General features: G+C 49.6%; 1 protein-coding gene across 1 annotated transcript; it reads left to right on the top strand.

Annotated features, from left to right (window-relative positions):
* Positions 1–384: 384 nt before the first annotated feature.
* Positions 385–19518, top strand: UAP1L1 (UDP-N-acetylglucosamine pyrophosphorylase 1 like 1). Its single transcript, XM_074891232.1, has 9 exons — positions 385–661; positions 8299–8503; positions 10161–10336; positions 11426–11598; positions 12439–12632; positions 13463–13603; positions 15203–15388; positions 16138–16204; positions 17200–19518. The coding sequence occupies exons 1-9, from the start codon at positions 385–387 to the stop codon at positions 17284–17286; spliced, it is 1506 nt and encodes a 501-aa protein (XP_074747333.1). The 3' UTR covers positions 17287–19518.
* The last annotated feature ends 543 nt before the right edge of the window (positions 19519–20061 follow it).

The following is a 20061-nucleotide window of genomic DNA, read 5'->3' as shown; positions in this document are numbered from 1 at the left end:
CGCCTGCCGTGCCCGGGCCAGCCTGTGGGCCACGAGTTCGGCCACGGGGCAACCGCCGCGCTGGCCAAAGGCCTCACCGGGCCGGGCAGCGGGCAAGCCCCGGGCAGGGACCCCGCGGCGGCCGGCAGGGTGCTGCGGGCCCGAGGAGGCCGCGGGAAGCGCCCGGAGCGCGGGCGGCTCTCGGGAAGCGAGCGAGGGGCACGCGGCAGCCGCCGACCGGCTCCGCCCGCGCGAGCGGCGGGGCAGCGTCCCCGGGGGGCGGGGCCGCCCTGCCGTGGGGCCGCCCCGCCCCGCCCCGCCCCGGTCGGTCCCGCCCCGGCCGGTCCCGCCCCGCCCCGGCCGGTCCGGCGGGCGGGCAGAGGGCGGCGGGCGCGGCGCGGCGCCATGGGCCCGGTGGAGGAGGCGCGGGCGCGGCTGGCGCGGTGCGGGCAGAGCCACCTGATGCGCTTCTGGGCCGAGCTGGGCCCGGCCGAGCGCGGGGCGCTGCTGGCCGCGCTGCCGCCGGGCCTGGACGAGCACTGCCGGCTGGCGGCGGCGGCCGGGGCCCGCCAGCGGGGGCTGCCGGAGCGCCTGGACGGCCGCATGGAGCCGCTCCCCGCCCGGCTGCTGGGCAGCACCCGCCGCAGCGGCCCCGCCGCGCTGGAGCGCTGGGAGGCGGAAGGTGAGCGGGGCGCGGCGCCGCCTGTCCCGTCCCGGGGCGGGGGGGGGCCTGGGGGCTCCGGGCCCCTGGTGCCGCCCCTCCCGCCCGCGGGCTCAGGAGCGCGGCCGGGGCGGGGCCGGGGGGGCCCAGGGGCGTCTGTCCCGGCGCCGCCGCCGCTGCCGGCGGGTCCCGCAGCGCGGCCCTGCTGCCAGTCGGTGCCAGAGATACAGAGGCTCGTCCCAAGAGCCGGCCGGGGCTGACTTACACCCGACAGCGCGGCCGGGCGCCAGCGGGGAGGGGCCGGGCTGGCCCCGGCCCTGGGGCGAGGCGCGGGGGGGGCTCGGGGCGGGGGGCAGGCGCATCCCTGCGGCATCCCGCGGAGCCTTGGCCGATGTTCCTGGCGGGGTCCCGGGGGCAGAGAGCCCCGTCCGGAGGTGTCACCTTTGGGGTGGCATCCAGCAGCCTGCACGGCGGCCGTGTGCTTTGTCGGGAGGGGGGGCTGGTGTCAGGCAGGGGGGAGGCGAGTGGGAGCCAAGGTGATGGCGAGGAAGGCAGAGCGGGGGAGATTTGGGGTTACAGCTGTACCGGCAGGCCCCAGTGCAGGCAGCCAGATGACCAGGGCAGGGGCTGTGGAGACACTTTAGAGCTGAAACATTGAATTTTCACTCTTAGCTGTTAAATACAGGGGCTGAGGCTGGGGAGCGTGTAGTGGGCAGGCCACAGGATAGTGTGGTGCCTCACAGGTGGAGGTGAAGTCCCTGGGGAGGGTGGGAGCAGAGGGGCTGCATTGTCCCTGGCATGGGGACCTGCCCTGGGGCACACAGGTGATCTCCCGGACTGCTCAGGGGTGTGAAGGCAGGCCTTGGTCCAGCCTGTACCACCTGCAGTGCAAGGAGGGAGGTGGGATCTGGGAGCAGAGCGGATGGGTGGTGTGGAAGAAGCTCAGGAGAGCCCAGCGTACATGTTTTTTGGAGCCTTTGCTGGCAGCTTTCCCTGGTCACCCAGTGGGTGTGTGAAGGATGGGGGTGATGGGAGAGGTGGTGGCTGGATGTGGGGTGCTGTGCTCCCCCCACAGCATGTGAGACATCCTGTGCTTTTTTCCTTAGTGAACGCTCTATTTTATTTATTTGCAAAGGTTCAGATGTGTCTCCCCTCTATAAAATGTAACAGCACCGTTAAAAAATAATCATAATAAAAAAAGGAAGCCAGAAAAAAACAGCTGTGGTCAGAGAGACACTTGCCTGAATTGTGGGAAGCGTCTGCACAGCCTTGACCTAAACCTGCCAGTGAAGCGGTGGGGATGTGTGGGCAGGGGAGTAAAAGTTTCCAAAGAAAAGACAAAATAGAAGCATCAGGGTCACAGGGCAGAGGAGCTTTCCTGCCACGTCCGACTCTGCAGACAGAGCTGAGTGGCGATGGAGGGAGCAGGAGGAAACTGGTGACCAGGGGCCACGTGTGCTTGGTCCAACCAGGGTTTCCACCAGCCATGCTCACATGTCCAGCCGAGCAGAAGAGGGTGTCAGTGCCCAGCCAGCACCACAGTGGCCGCCCAGATGTAACCAGGGGGGTTTGGTAGGGACCCGCTTGGATGGTGGTCGCTGCCTCTTGCCTGAGGGTGTCACGGTCAGGGGGAGGGGATGAATCCTAGGAGCAGACGGGTCCAGGCCAGGGGACCGCAGTTAGATTAATAATTTTACCAAGCTGGGTCTTTCGTCTTCTGCCCTGCCAGGCCAGCAAGGAGCCGGCATATCTGCCTTGTGCCACCGTCTGCAGCAGGGCAAGGAAGGCAAGCTGTGCGACTGGCCTCCCTTGGCGTGAGCAATGCTTTCAGGAGTCCAGAAGGTCTGGTGTGTTTGTGACCACCGGCACCGTGCACAAGTCGCCTGGCCCTGAAGTCTGGATGGCCTGAGCTACATCAGTCCTGCAGGAGCATTTCTTAATTTGTACCAGGAGAGGGGGATGTGGTTCTTCTGGTTTCCTGTGGTTTGTTTTTCTCATTCCGTTTAATGCTGGAGCTGGGAATCAGCCCTCGGTTTTATCTCCCAGAGGAGGGCAATCAGGAGGGAGACTTTGTGCCGCTGAACCCGGGCAGCGCTGGCATGCTGGCTGTCCCTGCCGACGTGGCCTCATCCCTGGGAGTGTCACCGTGCCCCCGCACGGCGTTTCCCAGTGAGCTGGTGTCGTTGGCACAGGCTTTGTGGGGGTCGTGGGTCTCTGAGGGGATGCAGGCTCCAGAAGGCTCTTGCTTCCAGTGAGCTGCTCGTGGTATTGAGCTGGACAAGAGCAGAGAGAGCAGTCCCAACTCCCAACCCGCTGCTCGATGTCCTCGAGGCTGCACGGCGGGTACAGCCCTTGGCTGCGGGGCCGGGGTCACCCCGAGCTCATCTGTGCTCTGGCTGCAGGTATCCAGGTTCCCAGCAGCTCTCACCTGCAGTCTGTCCTCTGCAAAGACTGAGCAGCTCCTCCTTTCCCCTTCCCCCTTTTTTGTGATAAAAAATGATAAAAGAGCCAAGCAACTCAAAACTTAGTCTTGGGAACACCCAAGATATTTTTTTTAATAGTTAAAAAAGTCATTGTCTCTGAGATGATAAAACTTAGCTTGGTCAGATTTGCTTTCAGATCTTAAACACAAGCATTAAGTGATCACATGCTCTAGGCAGCCTTAGGGATGATGATATAAATCAAGCACAGACACTTTTACATTCTGTAAATATTTTAATGTTTAGTGTTTAAATGTTTATCTAAGTCTTGGACATGGGCTGCAGCATAGCCCCCATTTCATCAGAGAGTTTGATGAGCCGTTCTGGTTATCTGACTGCTCTGCAGAATTAAGGATTTTGGGTTTTTTGCTTTATTCTCTTGCTGACTGCTGTTGTATATTGGGCTGATGCACCTGTTCAGCAGGAGAATTCAGTCTGTTCTTGCAAGATCAATCCGTTCTTCCTGCAAAATCTATTTTTTGTTTTTTACTTTTTATGCAGAATAAGACTTACTGCAACATTGGTGGCTGTCTAACAGCCAAGACATCTTCTGTTTTTTGTTTGGTTGAGCTATTTGTATTTCATATGCTGCAGAAAATAAGGTGGATGCTTTTTTCAAGAGGGATGGATATTTCCATTTACTCCAGGAATGTGCAGCAAGATGAGTCAGTTGTTATGAACTCTTGTCGTGAATATTAGTAGTTTTACAGCTGGGAAGTCAGTAGGCTTACTCAGATCTTTGGGGATGTTTGTTTTCATGGCAACTTAAGATCCGAAACTTGGAAAAACTCTCCAGTAGTTGTAGGATTGCATCGTAAATCCTGAGAATGTCATAAATGAAGGAGAGTCCCCTTGCTGTGTTGTTCATGTGTGCCATGGTCAGCCCTCTCCTGGGAATACATTCCTGTCAGTCTGCTGGATTTTGGTAAGAGAAAAAGAGAATTACATCGTTGATGTTGTGGTATTGCTTTGGATTCAGACTCATCCTGCTTAGGTCAAGGTTTCGGTCCCTGCAGTGAGAGGCCCCTTCAGGAGGTAGATGTGAGATGCCAAATCATCCTTGGGCAGATTTGATCTTCTTGTCGCTGCATGGAAAACTTCTGAGAACTGCCATCTCCTCTGGGCCATCCCCGTTTCAGTGGGGTGACACCAGCCCTGTCACCCTTGAGTTGTGGCCGAGGATAGCAGCTGCTTGTGCCGGATGCTGCAGCACAAAGTGGGACCTCGCAGGCTTTTCTGATGCAGCGTTCGCTCCAGAGCTTCATGTGAGTGATGCCCCTTGGTCACAGGCTATTGCTGTACATAAACCTCTAATTGGAGATCATGGGATGTGGTCCGTTGCACCAGGACCAGGAGGGTGCGTGTCAGTACGAGCCTGGCGGTGCTGTGGCAGAGCTGGAGCGGAGCAAGCACTTGACCTAGTCCACTGGTGGATGAATCTGAGTTGCACCTCAAAGCAGCAACCCCCTTGCTGCAGCAACTGAGACCAGCAAATGCTGAGTTCAGACCTCAGCTTTCTTTTAAATCAGTGTGAAATACTTTAGCTCATGCAGTTTCAGTTCTAGGTTGTTTCGGTTTTAAAAAATATTTTCATTGCCTGTTTGAAACGGAACAGTTTGGAAGTGTCCCACAGGAACTTTTTTAGGTTGGTTGGGTTTTTTTCCTCCATAAATTCTTCCCTCCCTTAATTTTTCTTTTTCTACTGGGACATTTTGGGACAGGTTTGGTGGAAGAAGCCCGGCAGCCTGGTACAGTGGTGCCCTGCTCACATATGTGAGGCCAGGCAGAGAAATCCTCCCTTCCCCAGCCCTGCAGTAAGACAAGGCTTAGGTAAGGATGAGCACTAATGAGTACTTGGGCTGGGAGCACGGAGGAGTGCTGTGTCGATGGAGGCAGGTGATGAACATGCTGCAGCTGCACCTTGCCCTGCCTGGCTGGGGTTATCCATGCAGCATCCCCGCCCGGAGTGGTCCTGGGTGGGATGTGCTTGGGTACTTTGATTTTACTGACCACATGCCTTAGCCTTCAACTTCAGTCCAAGGCTGTTCAGATCTTTAGAGAGCTTCAAGTTTGCTTTCTTGGGGGACTGCTGGTGGTCTTGATGCTGGAGGAAGGTTGTGTGTTTCCCTTCGTGCTGCTGCCCTTGTGACCCTACTAACTGGTGCTGTGGGGCACCAGTGTGGCACAACTGCTGCAGCTGTGAACGAGCCAGGTATTTGCTTGCATCCTGAGGAGCAAGTAGCTGGAACACACACATATATATATATATATATATATGTATGTCACCATCTTATCTCTTCTGCCCGGTAGGATGTGCTCACTGGGCTTGCTGGCCCTGCGCAGCTGCATGTGGCGGTCTCATGCTGCTGTCTGACGGTGCTCATTCAGCCCTGGGCCGCTGTAGCGTGGGGACATTCAGAGCCCTTCCAGTTGCCAGGTCTCTGGGCCTGTGTCCATCTGCTGTGGGTTTTAAATGAAGTTGGGAATCCCTGGAGAGTGACTCATCCTTGGCTGTGGGAATGACAGCAAGTATGCTTTTGCAGTGCTCATGGTCAAGGGCTTTTCTTTGCTCAGACACTGCTGTTTGTCTTGCTCTGAGAGGCTTATCGTTACTGTGGAGAGGACGAGATTAAGCTTGCTCAGGGATAGACTGGCCAAGTGAGAGGTGTTTCCTTGCGGAGTGGTGAATCAGCTCCCCATGGCTGACCTCTGCAGGACCATGACAGTTGTTATTCCTTTTCCTGGGATAAAGCAGGGATAGGAAATGGGCAGGATCTGTGCAACCACATGCTTCAGCTGCAGCCATCGCTGTCCTATCCCTGCCCTGCCCCCGGACAACAGTGACACAAACTGAAGAGTTTGGCTTTGTTTTCTAACCACAGTGACTTTCCCTTCCTCTTCCCATTGGTCAGTTTGTCATTGCTGCTGACCCCTCCACTGGCCTGTGATTCCTCCCTGTTCCATCCCGCAGCTGTTTCTCGAAAGGACGGGCACAGGCAGAGGCGATGGTGGGGCTGGTCGTGGCGGGGATGTGGACTCAAGGGACACCCCCAGCTAGCCTGGTACTGAGCTGGCTGGCGGTTTTCTGCGTCTCTCGTGTCTGTGTGGGGAGGAGAGAGAAGGGAAGGGAGAGGGGGCTGGTAGGAAAGAAGGTTTTACCCAGGTCTGTGTCCCCCAGGGCTGTGTGGCTGCACCGAGCCAGGCTTGTGTGCAAAGCACAGGTCTCGCCTGCGTGCTTCCCTCCTGCATGAGTTTGCTGCCTCTGTGCCAGGTCTCGATGCAGGGGCAGCCACCACCAGAGCCAGGGTGCTGGGAGGCCTGGAGCCATGCTCCTGTGGCCCTTCATTCGGTCCTTCCCTTCGCCCGCGATGGTGCTGTGCGCTGGCAAACCGCCTGCCGAGCACGTGGCAGCAAACCATGTGTTGGGGACCAGAGCAAGTAATAGTGGCATAACTAATGCCTTAGACCTCCTGCTCTGTGCTTTAAGTCTTTTGTGATGGGAAGTTCAGTAAAGATGCAAAGCCATTAATTGCTTGTGGTATGTTGCATAAAATTATGCTTATTTGCATCGCCATACAGCTCACCCACACTGCTGTCATCTGTGCCTTTTAAAATTTAAATTTAAACCCACTCAAGCTTCCCCCTCTATCCAAGGACCTCCTGAAACTTTGAAATCCCCAAACTTCCACCTTCAGCACAGGTTTCCCTCTAGAGAGCTCTCCTAATCCCACTTGGAGTGGAAGGGTAGACTGCGGATCTCCAGAAGTGGACAGCTTCTGCAGTTCCATGAACGCAGAGGCTTGCTGCAGCAAAGCGATGGCAGGGCTGCATGGCAGGCTTCCTTCCGTGTTCCTGAGCAGGCATTACCAGCCTTTTCGGAAAGGGTATGTTTAGGCAGAAACATTGTGTTACTGATGTGGTGGGACTGAAACTTGTAAGCGTGGGGAGATATTGCTGCAATGTCATGAATGACTTACGTCTGGTTTTATTACTGAAAGCTACATTTCCGAACAGGACTCAAACCAAGCCAGGTTGTTAGAGCAGCAATTGGTATTTTCCCTCTATTGCTCCTTTAAATGGCCAATTATTTAAAGATGAGCATTAAAACAATCCTGTTTTTGTTGTAATTCAATATCTTTGGTCCCTGTGTCTTTCAGTCCAAGTGAGGAATTTTTTAGTCCCGGATGTAGTTCAAGTTGGGTGTTTGTTTTCTCCTCGGAGGTTGGGGTGAAGCACGGGGTGTCCTGGGCCGCACGGAGCAGTGGCAGGCTTGGGGGTGTGTGTGAGACTTCTTGTATTAGGTTGCAAAAGGCTCCGTTAACTACCATACAGCAGCAGAGTTGTGGCTTTTGGCTTGGACAGAGCAGACCTCACTGCATTCCTGGAGGAACGCAAAGCATTCCCTTAAGAAAAATGTTTCTCGCAGTTGTCAGTCATTACTGTGATGCTGGCTTGAGAGAAGGCAGGGAACAAAGACTGTGAATGAGCTGGGTGCTTATTACGTGGTCTGGTTCTTCCCCAAGTTCTGGACTTTCCTGGTACGTTGGGAGAAACTATCTGTTTTAATTTAGATTGTGGAAGTTGTGGGTTCTGCAGGCTTGGCTGTGCTATTAGTCTGCAGCCGAACAGAAGCTGGGGCACAAGTACAGATAGTTCATTAAGGCAGATTCCAGAAATGCTTCACTGAAGATGACAAAACTTCATTTCTTTGGGATGTAGAAATGTTGGTGTTAAGGGACCTCTGGAGGTTTCTAGTCCAACCCCTATTTGGAACAGGATTATACCCAGCCCTAGGTCAGGTCAGCTATGGCTTTACCAAAGTAAGCCTTGAAAACCTTAAGGGACATCCCCCACCCTTCTGGATCTCTTTTCCAGTGCTGTACCACCTTCCTAGTAAAGAGTTTTTATCCTAATGTCCAGTTTGATCCTCCTGAGCTGCAACTCATGGCTGTTCCCTGTTGTTACACCATCTTTAGGTGAGGAAACTGCTGCATCAAAGAGGTGAAATGACTTTTTCTCGTATTGTGTGCAGTGTCATAGTTCTCTCTGAACAGCCAGCAATGGGCATTGAACTGGCAGCTGTTGGCTGTTGCCTGAGCTCTGCAGAAAGGCTCAGGAGAAGAGCACAGGGTGTTGGTTGCTTTTGTGATTCTCACATCCCCTTATGTTCCCGTTCAGGCTTGCATCTGATCTCGCAGAACAAGGTGGCAGTGCTGCTCCTGGCTGGAGGACAAGGAACTCGCCTGGGAGTGAGCTATCCCAAGGGCATGTACAACGTGGGGTTGCCCAGTGGCAAGACGTTGTATCAGATCCAAGCAGAAAGAATCCGCAAAGTGGAGCAGCTGGCTGGCCAGAGACACCACTGCAAGTGTGCCGTCCCCTGGTAGGTGACCTGAAGCCACAGACCTACTGTCTTTGCGTTGCAGTCTTGCCTGTGTTGTCTTCTAGAAGCACTTTGCCGGGTGCTGTACAGAGACATGTCAGGGGAGAGCCGTTTGTAGGCAGGATTGTGATGCCAGCAGCTGGAGGAGGGTGCGCAGGGATGGGCAGTGGCAGGTCTGTGTCTGCAGACCTGAGGGACCGAGTACTGCCCTTGAATCACTGACCACTATCCTAACTGCTGTACCCTGCTGTCTTTTCAAGCCCAGGCCCTGACAACACTATAAATAGCACTTTTCAGTGCCTGCTTCAGATGCTTCACAAAAGATTTCCTCTGTTTGGGCCATTCTTTCTCAGGTTCCTGCATGGAGGGAGAGATCACCTACAGCTCACCTTCCAAGACCCTCTGCCTCCCCTTGTCTGCAATTTCTGCCACAGCAAAAAACCTCTTCCCCTTGCAGTTGTAATGGAGCTTGTCATGCTTCATTTTCAGGCCACCTCCTGCTGTTGTTGTTTACAGCTGGCTGCTGTCCTCCTGGCTGCTCCTAGCTTTCAAAAGGCTTCAGAAGAGACTAGATTTCTGCAAGGTGCAAAATACGAATTCCCTATGGGATGTGGTGGGTGAGAGGGAGGAAGGCGCTGCAGCGCGCTTCTGGGAATGTTTTCTGCTAAGTGTTCTTCATTAGACACTGTCTGGTCTGAGCCAGGGTTTGGGAAGACTGAAAGAGCAGGGTTTTCAGGGTAGCACATTGTTTTACAAATTAGAGATCAAAGGTGGTTCGAGCCCACGTTGTGTTTCTTTCTGAAGCCATACGTACATGACATGAATTGCAAATACACCATCCCTGGTGCTGGTGGAAGCCAACATGGGTTATTTGTAGGATGCAACATCTGGTGATAATGTTCCTCTCCCTGGACTGAGGAGGCAGCTGGCTGCTACAGTCCACCACAGGCCAGGGTGTGCTGTGCTGCAAAGATGCAAATCATGGAGTGTGTGAGGTCCAGGCTCTCCTGTGCAAGGGATTGATTCCCCTGGCATGCTGGCAGAGGACCCCATACACCTATGCCAATAGTTGTTGACAGGTAGATGAGGAAGGTGGTTCTTAGCCACTGTTGAAGGAGGGTAGTGGAGGGAGAGACAGCAGCAATGTGGAGCTAGAAGGAGAGGAGGAAATAGAGAAACTTAAGAGAAAAACAAATGATGCAGCCAACATTTGAAAATGCTGCTGTTCGCCTTGGCACAGAGGAGGCGCTGGCGGACTGAGCTGCTGGGGGTTCACAGCTCATTCTCAGCACCTCATGCTGGTCAGTGCTGCTTTAGACACTTAACAACAGTTTGAATCTAGGATGAACGAGGCTGTTGTACTGTCCTTTGCCTTGTTTTCCAGCTCATCTGGATATCCAGATGTTGTTCACCTTTAGGGAAAGGCTCTTCTGTCCTGGCTGGAGCTAAGCCTGTGGTTAGGGTCATGCACAGACCCTGTGCAGCCTTCCTGCAGGGCGAGTTCTGGAGGAGAGCTCCCCTGCTCAGCTGCATACTGCAGGATATTGCAGTGTCCTCATTTAACACTCTTGGCTTTCCTTCCTTTTGTGTTCCACTTGTGGTTTTGTCTTTTCCTTGTGCTTTTCTTGCTTATTGCTCAGCACCCATTCCTACCCAGGTACATCATGACAAGTGAGTTCACGCTGAGGCCGACAGAGGAGTTCTTTGTAGAACACAACTACTTCAACCTGAATAAATCTGACGTGGTCATGTTTGAACAGAGGATGCTGCCTGCTGTCACCTTTGATGGGAAGGCCATCTTGGAGGAGAAGGGGAAGATTGCCATGGCTCCAGGTACCCCACTGTTCACTCTTATGTGGTATAGTAATGTGTTAGGTGTTGATAATTGCTACGAGCCATCAGCCAGCTTGGCACATGGAGCAGTCTTTGGAGGTCAGTGTTAATGCTTCTGATTAGTGTGGGAGGGTTCAGTTAAACGTTTCAGGCTGGTAATAGAGTCTAGCAATGTCTGTTTAGTTCTTACTGGAGATTTGCCCACAGCACATGGCTTTTATCAAAGCCTGGGAGTATTGTCAGGATTAGGAGTGGTGCAGCTGCAGGTTAGGAACAATGTGCATCAGCAGGGCTGTGCGTGAGGTCCCTGGGGTGCTGCCTCTCAGGCGTGAAGCTGTCAGGAGCCAGGCTCCCATGCAAGGCTTATAGCTGGTAAAAAAGCAGCAAGAAGATTTAACTTTCCAAAATGATTGCAATGTCTCACCTAATAAAGTTCTCTTCTCTTAACCTGGACATGGTAGGAGACTCGGTGAGGGCAGCCCAGTCGGGGCCGTGTTGCGGTGATGTGGTTTTGCGGTTGCAGAGCAGTTTTCCTAATCTGGCAGGGGTGTCAAAGGAGGAGCTGTGAAAGGGTGATCTGTGATGAACAAATGTGCAGGTGTCTTTTGTGCAGCTGCAGTTCAAGCCTTTAAAAAGGCATTGGGAAGTTGCAGGCGGAAGATAAACAGAAAATAAGATTTATTTCAGTCTTTTTCTCCAAGCTGAGCTTTAAATATGCTTTTGCTCTGCACTAGAAGAGAAGAAATATAGCAGGCTTTCCCCACTGTCAGCATAATGTTTTGCCCTTTAGTGTTTACCCTCTGAGGATCTTATAAGGCTTCATAAAGTCTCATAATGCTTCTCTGTGAGGCTGGTCCCCATGGTCCCACTCTGCAGGTGAGGGAGCTGGGGTGTGGAGGGGAACAGCCTTGCCTGAACGTGACAGACCTGCAAATAAAATCTGGTAGCACTGACTCTTGGCTAGAAAGAATTCCCTGCTCTGCTGTTAAAGAAAGTTTCTTCAGGACTTTAAGCTTTTTCTCTGTCAGCAAAAAAAAACCCACAAAGTCACAAACTAACCAGGGTTTTCTCTTTTCTCTTGCATTATAGATGGCAATGGTGGCTTATACCGTGCTTTGGTGGATAATAAGATCTTGGATGACATGAAGCAACGTGGAATCCAGTATGTCCATGTATACTGTGTGGACAATATTCTTGTGAAAATGGCAGATCCAGTCTTCATAGGCTTCTGTGTTTCGAAAGGGGCAGACTGCGGTGCAAAGGTGAGGTGGTGCTAGCGCTGGGCCATTTCCCCACGGGGAGTTAAGGTCTGATCACACTTGGAAGCTGCTGCCTAGGATGAGCTTAGATGAACCAGGGTGTTCAGACCTCTGTCTGATAGCGACTCGCTCCAAGCAGATTTAGAACTGCTTGCTGCCTGCGTTGCATTCAGAACCCATGGGTGTCCTCCTCTGCTGCTCCCAGAGTACTGTGCAAAAATTAACTCAATTAGAGCAGGGACTGTAACTGCACAGGACACTACAAATTGGAATTGCTTCTCCTTTATGCCCTGCCCTTTCTGCAAAGGCACTCGGGCTATCTGGAAGCTGTATTGAACTGGGTTGTGTTACTTAAATGCACCTTTAAGTCTAATGGAGGCATTCCTTATGCCCCACTGTGGAAGATGGGGAAAACCAAACCAGCCTGGTTTTGTCACCCTAAAGCAGCAGGTGCCTGAGGAGAGATTTATATTACTTTAGTCATTAACACTGTACATTCAGACAGGAAGCTGAAGGCTAATAATAGCTGCAAACATTTTTTCATTTAATGCCAGGTCTCAGTCCTTGATAAGAAAAGTGCCCCACAGTACGCTGATTTCTTTCAACTGTTTTGTCTTCTGAACAGCCATGCAATTAAGCGGTCAAGTACTGGGTTTTATGCCCAGTTGTTGGACAGAATGTGCCTCCAGGCTACTCTGTATACCCAGCACTGCCCTGCCCGTGCTCCTGAGGTGCTGGAGGATCAGCATGCCTACAGTCCTGTAGGATCATTTGTACGTGGGAGTTGGAATAGTGCTGGGATTTTCTTCTTCCTTGTCATAGCCCTCTGTCCTGTGGCTGCAGGTGGTGGAGAAGGCCTACCCCACAGAGCCTGTTGGGGTGGTGTGCTGTGTGGATGGGGTCTACCAGGTGGTGGAATACAGTGAGATCAGCCTGGAGACTGCGCAGCAGCAAAGCCCTGATGGGGGACTGATGTACAGCACTGGCAATATCTGCAACCATTTCTTCACAGTTGAGTTCCTGGAGACAGTGGCCCAGTAAGTTCCAGCAGACCTGCTAGGCAGCTGTGCAGCCCAGAAAAGCCTCCAAGAGCAGGTGTTCCCGTTGCCCACTCTGTAATATCAGTTATGGGTACCTCGTGCTCTGCTGTTCACCTCCTCTCTCCTACAAAACAGCTGTGTCCCCTTTCTGACAGCCCCAGTGTGCTCTTCAGACCTTACCCAATGAAGAGATTGCATGCGTTGCTGTAGCTAAATCAACCAAGATATACCAGTGTACGACCTTCCTGGGCCTGCAAGGGTGAGCGGCCACATGGGCTGCAGTCTGGTCAGTGATGTCATCAGTGATGCAGCCCCACACTGAGGATTTTCAATGGGAATGTCACCCATGCCATCCCTTGGGACAACAGAGGTTGGGGGAGGGGGTAAAGCTGGCAGAGGACTCTGCACCGTGGTGTTGGGAGATGGGGATGTGATGCCAGGCCTTCAGTGAGCAGCTGTACACCCTTCCTGAAGTCCTTGATCCACCCTTGTGTGAGAAATGGGTTCTGCTCCATTGTCATCCTGGTCAGATAATAATTTGGGTTACCTTTTTTTATCTCTGCCTGCAGTTCCAGCTCTATGCTAGATCTTTCCTCTCCTCTTGCTTTACCCTGTCATGTCCCACTGGTACAGGGAGTGCTGCTGGCTGGGCTGCTCTGCTCAGTGAAGTGTTTCCTGGATGTGACTTGGATCAGTTTGGAGAGAGCAACACGGACAACAGTTGAGAGAGGACCCAGAGCAGTAATAAGCCATCTGTTTCCCAGAAGTGTACTACTGTTTTCTAAGTGGGCATGAAATAAATGAACTTGTTTCTTCTCCTTTTGCAGGAAATATGAGCCGCAGCTGAGGCATCACGTAGCCATAAAGAAGGTGCCCTACATTGACGAGGAGGGAAATCTGGTAAAACCGCTAAAACCGAACGGGATAAAGCTGGAGAAGTTTGTGTTTGATGTGTTCCAGTTCTCTAAGTTAGTGGCAGACATGATTTTATTTTTTTTTCCTCCCCTTTTCAATGTTTGTTTGAATGACTGTAGGTTGTAACAGGCCTTGCCAGGGAGCGTGTGGTTTGTGGGTGGCTTGTTAGAAAGGCTGTTGGATCTACACCAAGCTCCAGCACAACATAACACCACAGGCTCTGAGAGATGCGGTCACAGAGTGCTCAGCAGTAGCTGGCCTTGCTCTGACCATGCTCCCAGAACTGTTTGTTCCACTGAGCATGTGTTGGCTGGCTCAGCCTCTGCCAGCCCCGTGAAAGAAGGAATCAAAAAAAAAAAGAGGAAATCTAGCACAAAGCCAACATTTAATACGAGCCCATGTTGGAGTATTCAGACTTGCAAAAATTGGGTCTTTCAGGATTGTGGCTTCCATGGCAACTGCAGCTCTGGTTGTGTTTTTGGTGCATGTTATGCCAGGGCTCAGCTCACACCCTTGGTGTTTGGAAAATGGGTTGCTTAAGCACCGTGGGGCCAAGTTACTGTTGCTTGGGAACTGTCAGTGTTGACTTGCCAAGCTCTAAAACATAGCTGAGAGCGCTGTGCCGTAGTGTTAGTGCAGGCAGGGGTACTTTGTGTTTAGGGAATGTGGGACTTTTAATAATGTAGGAATTTAGCATAAGTGTTCTTTTAAAACCTGTTTTCCGAGGTCTCAAATTGAGCAGTAAAGATTCTGGTTTAGGCTTAAATAAATGGGAAAAAGAGACCTCAGGGAAACTGAATTATCTTTGTTCGGGGATAGTATTTTTCTTTTTAGAGGGTTTACTTTAGGGTAAGGAGCTCAAGGTTTGAACTGCTCTCCGTTTCCTCACGTGTGTTCAGTAAAGAAGTATCACACCAAAGGCAAAAGCAGAAATGTGATAGAAACAGTGCCGAGTTCTGAGCTTTGAAAGGACTCATTTGCAAGCAGTGATTCCTTGTGCTTTTTTAATAATACTGCAAAACCAGCCTGGCAGCTGCTCTTCACACGTGAAATGCAGAAACGCACAGATGCTGCTGTGGGATTTTTTAATTTGCATTCCCATTTCTGGTAAACAGCTGTACTTAAGATTCAACTGTGAATCTTCCCATACTGCTTGTTCATACCTGGGAACTGGTGTCCTCAGTTGATCCTTGCCTACAGACTCCCAAGTGGAGTGGCCGTTTCTTGCAGCAGGGGTGCGATGCTCTGAAGTGAGCTGCAGAGCTTGGTGCTGTGTCTGAGCTTCAGGCACCGCTGCTCTCTCCATCCTGCCGTGTTCTTACCTGAGGCTTTTTGTCCACAAGCTTCCCAGTGCCTGGAGAGCTTTCTGTGGGATCTCTGCTTTTCCTCTCATCTGTGCACAGCTCTGGATGGTTGTGAAGCTGCTGTTATGTTGCAGAGACTGGGCTTCTTACTGTATTTTTCCATCATACAGCCCTGGTGGTACTTTGCTCTTCAGATGGGAGGTGGGTTTTCCTTAGCTTGACTGCCCCAGGCTGCATACATTGCTGCTCCCTAAAATATATATGAGCCTTTCCCCGTTAAGGTTGTTGCACATCAGCAGGGCTGATGGCTAGCTTTGTTTATCATTGTTTTCTCCCTTTTGCTGGTAGGAATTTTGTGGCATTTGAAGTTTTGAGAGAAGAGGAGTTCTCTCCCCTAAAAAACGCAGACACAGCTGACAAAGACACTCCTACCACTGCTCGGCAAGCCCTCCTGGCCCAGCATTACCGCTGGGCTCTCAAGGCTGGGGCCAGATTTCTGGATGAAAATGGTTGCAGGATACCGGAGAAACTTGGGTAGGAACCTCTGTGACCTTCTCCACAGTGTCTCTGCCTGTGAGTGCCCAGCTGTGCCAGCTGGCTAGTGGCATGTACTGTGCTCTACAAAACGGGGCATTAGTTTGATCCCAGGGTGGCTCGGCATGATTTTTGTTCAGCTGGTCTTTTCTGAACATGCCGTGTAATGTCTATTACAGCTCCTGCTCCATTAGTGATTGTGAGTGCTCTAGACAGTAGTGCACAGTGCTCTGGGCTTTATCTCTGGCAGAGATTCCTGCTCCTCCTATAGGAGCTTGTTAGGCAGGGGCAACCTTTTCCATCATTCTGGATTTAGCCAGCCCAAGGAATTGTAATTTGTAGTCCTCACCAGCTTTTGTGAATATGGCCCCAGTGCTTAAAGCCCATCAAGATTCTCAGGTGGGCTTAAGGATCAGCTATTATAGCAATTACCAATTCAGATACTTCCTGCATCAAGCTGGTTTTACTCCGTGGGATAATTACTTCATCAACTCATAGTTTAATAAACCCACAAGCTGTTCATTTTACTTGAGAAGCACCTCTATAAAAGCATGTTCTTGTTTTGATGAGAAATATTTGGGAGCTGCTAATTCTCTTTTATTTTCATATTTTGTTTTCGAATAATGTCTGGTGCATGTGAAAACAGATGTCTTATCCTTCTGGATATCCTATTCTTGATGATCTTTTGACAAAGATGCACTGGTTTTTTTAAGCATTGCAAGAAGCTAATCCTGTGTTCTCTTCTCTAGTCTCTCAGGAACTGAAGATCCTCCAGCTGTCTGTGAGATTTCTCCATTAGTGTCTTACTTTGGAGAGGTGAGAATAACTATCTATGGAGGTATTTTTAAGAGTGTGCAGGTATGCATCTGATTTCTTTCCAAACACAGGGGATTCCTTTAGCCTGGTCTTGCTGAGAAATGGTAAGATCAAAGGAACTAGGACTTGGGCTCTGTTACGTTTGTGGTTCCCCTACGGTTTACTCTTCAGCAGTTGGTTCACTCTTAGTTTTAGCCATCTGTACAATGAGACTTGCAGTGAGGCTGGAGAATTTCATTAAGACTCACAAATACTTTGAGATCTTCTGAATGATAAGTGCAGAATATTCAAAGTACAAAATCCATGGGCTCACCGTATGCGATTGTATGCTAATTTGTGCCCCTCTCCCACAGTGAGTGAATACTGAATGATAAGTTGGAGTTCTTTAGAGAACTGTAAAGCATTGGCTTTAGAGAAACCACGTCATAGATTTCTTGTCTGTCCCTCTGGAAAGAATTGGTCCTAGGAAAGCTGCTTCCATTTGGAAGTGAGAAGAGGAGCTTTCTCTGTTTTGGACAGACAGGGCAAGAAATAGTGGATTGCAGGAGGATGTGTGGGCACTGTGGGGAAGGGCATTCATAAAACTTCACATCTTCACTAAGTTTCTGTGTGCAGATAGCAAACTCATTGCAATCGAAGTGTTGTAATAACAAAATGAAAACAAGGCAATTTGAATTGACTTTTCTTTGCTAGGATTGTTCTAATGTGAGTTAAGGACACACCTTCCCATGCCTGCCCCTCCCAAGGAAGTTTGCTTCTGAGATCCATTGTTTTATGGTTCATTGGTACTTCTCCTTCATGAACCCCAGGCTTGGGGCTGAAACACCTTCCATCTGTGTCACTGGGGAAACTGTTGCTGTTGTCTGCCCTTCCCGTGACCTTTTAGCTCTGGGTAGTTGGTTGTTCTTTGAGGACATTATGTAGACTTAAAAATAGTGCAGGTAGCCAGTTGGATGCATTTACAACCTAACAGTACTGTTTTCACACATTCTCAGGGTCTGGACGTGTACATGAAGAACAAAGACTTCCCTTCTCCCTATGTACTCGAGGAAAACAAAGCAGAAATGCTAGGAAATTCTTGAAGAGAAGGGAGGCCTTTCCCCCTCAAATCAGTTATCTGTTGGTCAGATCCATTACAAAAACTGACATCGCTAAAATGTCAGCTATGAAGTATGTTATTAAAAAAATTGCTTTGCAGTATCGGATTGATGCCAGATCCTTGCAGCCGTTGTGTTTACACACACATCTGTGCTCACCAGCTCTGTTTGGTAACTTTGAAGGCTATGCCTTTTACCTCAGTCTGTTTTGTAAACTTGGATGTGAATGAAGATTAATACCTTCTGGGTACCATACAGATTTTATATTTCTTATTTGCTGTGCATATGAATATGTAAAAGAGCCAGTCAGGGCCTAATAAATCAGCTTTGCATTCAAGAAGATTAAATGTATTCAGTGCCTTGTTAGGTATCTTCTTTGTGCTGGTGGGGTTGGGGTGTTTGTTTTGTTTTTAAATTGTGTGCACAGTTGAAGAATCAGTTTGATCCATCTTTTCCCTAATCCTGTGCTGGTTAGAAGATCCAATTCAGCAACTGCATCCTCTAACCAGATCATACAGAGGAGCCTGCTGTAGGTAGGGTTGCTGCTGTGCAGGGTTGCTTGAGGTTTGTACTCCAAGGCATAACAGACTGCTTTGCATATCTAGGTTTGTTGGTGCCATTCCAAGAAAACATAAATAAATAGGCAGCTTGGACTGATTGCTCTTTACAGCTATAGTGACCTGTTTTTCTTAATTAAAAAAAATGAGAATTTTTTTCACAACCCTCTGCTCTTCCTTCTATATAATTTATTTTACTTTTCATTTTTCTGTTTAATGTATACCATATGTCTCAAAGGGGACTCTTTTAAAGTATCTGAAAGTAATAAGAGGAACAAATTCTGATGGTAGAATTTAATGCTTAACCAAAACCAGAAGAAGCCTTAATCCCAGCATAACCAGTGTACACAGTAGAACACCAGCCTCTGCTTCTACAGTTTCTTGCCAGGTAGTTTTCCAGCACTCTTTCACTTAGTAAATAATTCTTTAGATGTCTTCTTTTTAAATATATTACTAACCATAATGTAAAGATGTGTCAGCTAATTAAGGACACTAATTGCCAGAACATACGTAGCATGTGACCTCAGCCCTGGCTGAGGGATCCCAGTGTGGCTGTGATCCACAAATGATTGTTCCTGTTCAGCCTTTGGATGTTGCCCCAGCAAGCTTGTGCCAGGCGGGACCTGCCTGCTGCAGAACCTGCACTGAGCGCACTGGAGTCATTTCAGCCTTTGTGAGGATGATTCAGGTGCACTGCTGGGCGGCCTTTGCTTGAGGAGCGCTCTATACCTTTTCCCTAAACCAGTTGTTAAGGAAGGTGGTGAGGAAGATGCCTCATCTGGCACGTTGATATTTCATGCATCTGCTACTGAGGAGCAGCTGATGCTATTTTGTTAAGTGTACATCTTTTAAATAACTTACAGGGCTTTCTGTAATTTCTGACGTGAAGCTGTATGCAGAATGTTGGGGAAGTATAAAAATGGCTTTGAGAATAAATATGATTTGTAAGTAGGCTCATGTTTTCCAGAGAAAGCGTCTAAATGTCAGTGGCAGAGTTTTTGGGTATAAAGTGTATCTGCATGCACATAAGTAATGAGCCTCTTGCACATGCAAACCAGCTAATGACAGTTTTGATTACCTCAGTTTGCAGGTGCAGCCAGTAATTCCCATTTCTTTTAAGCATTTGTCCTTGACACTCAATTCTGTAATTTTTTTTTGCACAGTGTTTCTGTGGGCCATTCCATTCCTGTCAGTCACGTCTTATATCTGAGAACAAATTGTGTTGTATCTTTGTGGGTATTGCTTGTTGATTCAGGCACGCTCTTGTCTTAAATTGCACTGTGCTATAAAGAAAATGTATTTCTTGTGCTCTTTCTAAAGTGCTTTCTCTTTTGAAACTTCAGTTCCCATGGGCTTTAATCATGTGTACACTGAGCTGCTGACATGATTTCTAGAGGTTGTTTTCAAGGAGAAGCTGAATTAGAGTGCTGAATGCCTTGTCTGTTGGGTTGGTTTTTATGACTCCTCACATTTTAAGCGGGAACATAGAAAGAATTTTGGGAGAACTTTAAAAAAAAATAAATAAAATCTGTCCTATATGTAACAAAGTAGTTCTAGTATGTGTTACGGAATGAAAAATATCTGAAACAAAGGGACGTCCCGTAGTACTCCAGAAACTTTTGAACACCTAAGCATTTTTATAATAAAGATGTTACTGTGATTTCTATGTGTGTGTCTGTGTTTCTTGTCCATGAGGAAAACTACACTTGTCGTCTTTGTCCCTACACGTCATGGGTGTTGGACACTGAGACAGCATCACGTATGGCACGGCTGGAGGCTGCAGTGCCCACGCTTCAGATGTACAGGATGTGGAACTCAGCAGAGGGTAATTCCTGAAGGAGTTTGACATGGTGGGATGTAATTTTTTCATCAAAAAGCAGAAGACTGTGTTCTTGCCTGCAATCCTGTTTAATTTTTTTCAAGTTTTTCAACTCTGTTTACTGAGAGAAGGGAGTTTAATTGTGGGTGGAGTGTGTTTTTCTTTTATTTTTATTTAAAGTAATTTGAGTGATATGGATCTGAGTCAGGCTTTCGCAGCTGTTGTGTAGGTAATGAGCACTCACTGTAATGCAACTTTTATTTGGCTTCCCATTGACAGGCACTTTTTAAACAGGGCTCTATTTATAGAACGAGCAGTAGGGGAAGTTAGTGATTTTTCACAAATAACAGATTGTGCTCTTTTGGGGGTTTAGTGCTGAACCCA

This window comes from Strix uralensis, chromosome 21 (genome assembly GCF_047716275.1).
Source record: "Strix uralensis isolate ZFMK-TIS-50842 chromosome 21, bStrUra1, whole genome shotgun sequence".
NCBI lineage: Eukaryota > Metazoa > Chordata > Aves > Strigiformes > Strigidae > Strix > Strix uralensis.
The sequence above is the reverse complement of the archived record's forward strand: the minus strand, read 5'-3'. Positions and strand labels throughout refer to the sequence as shown.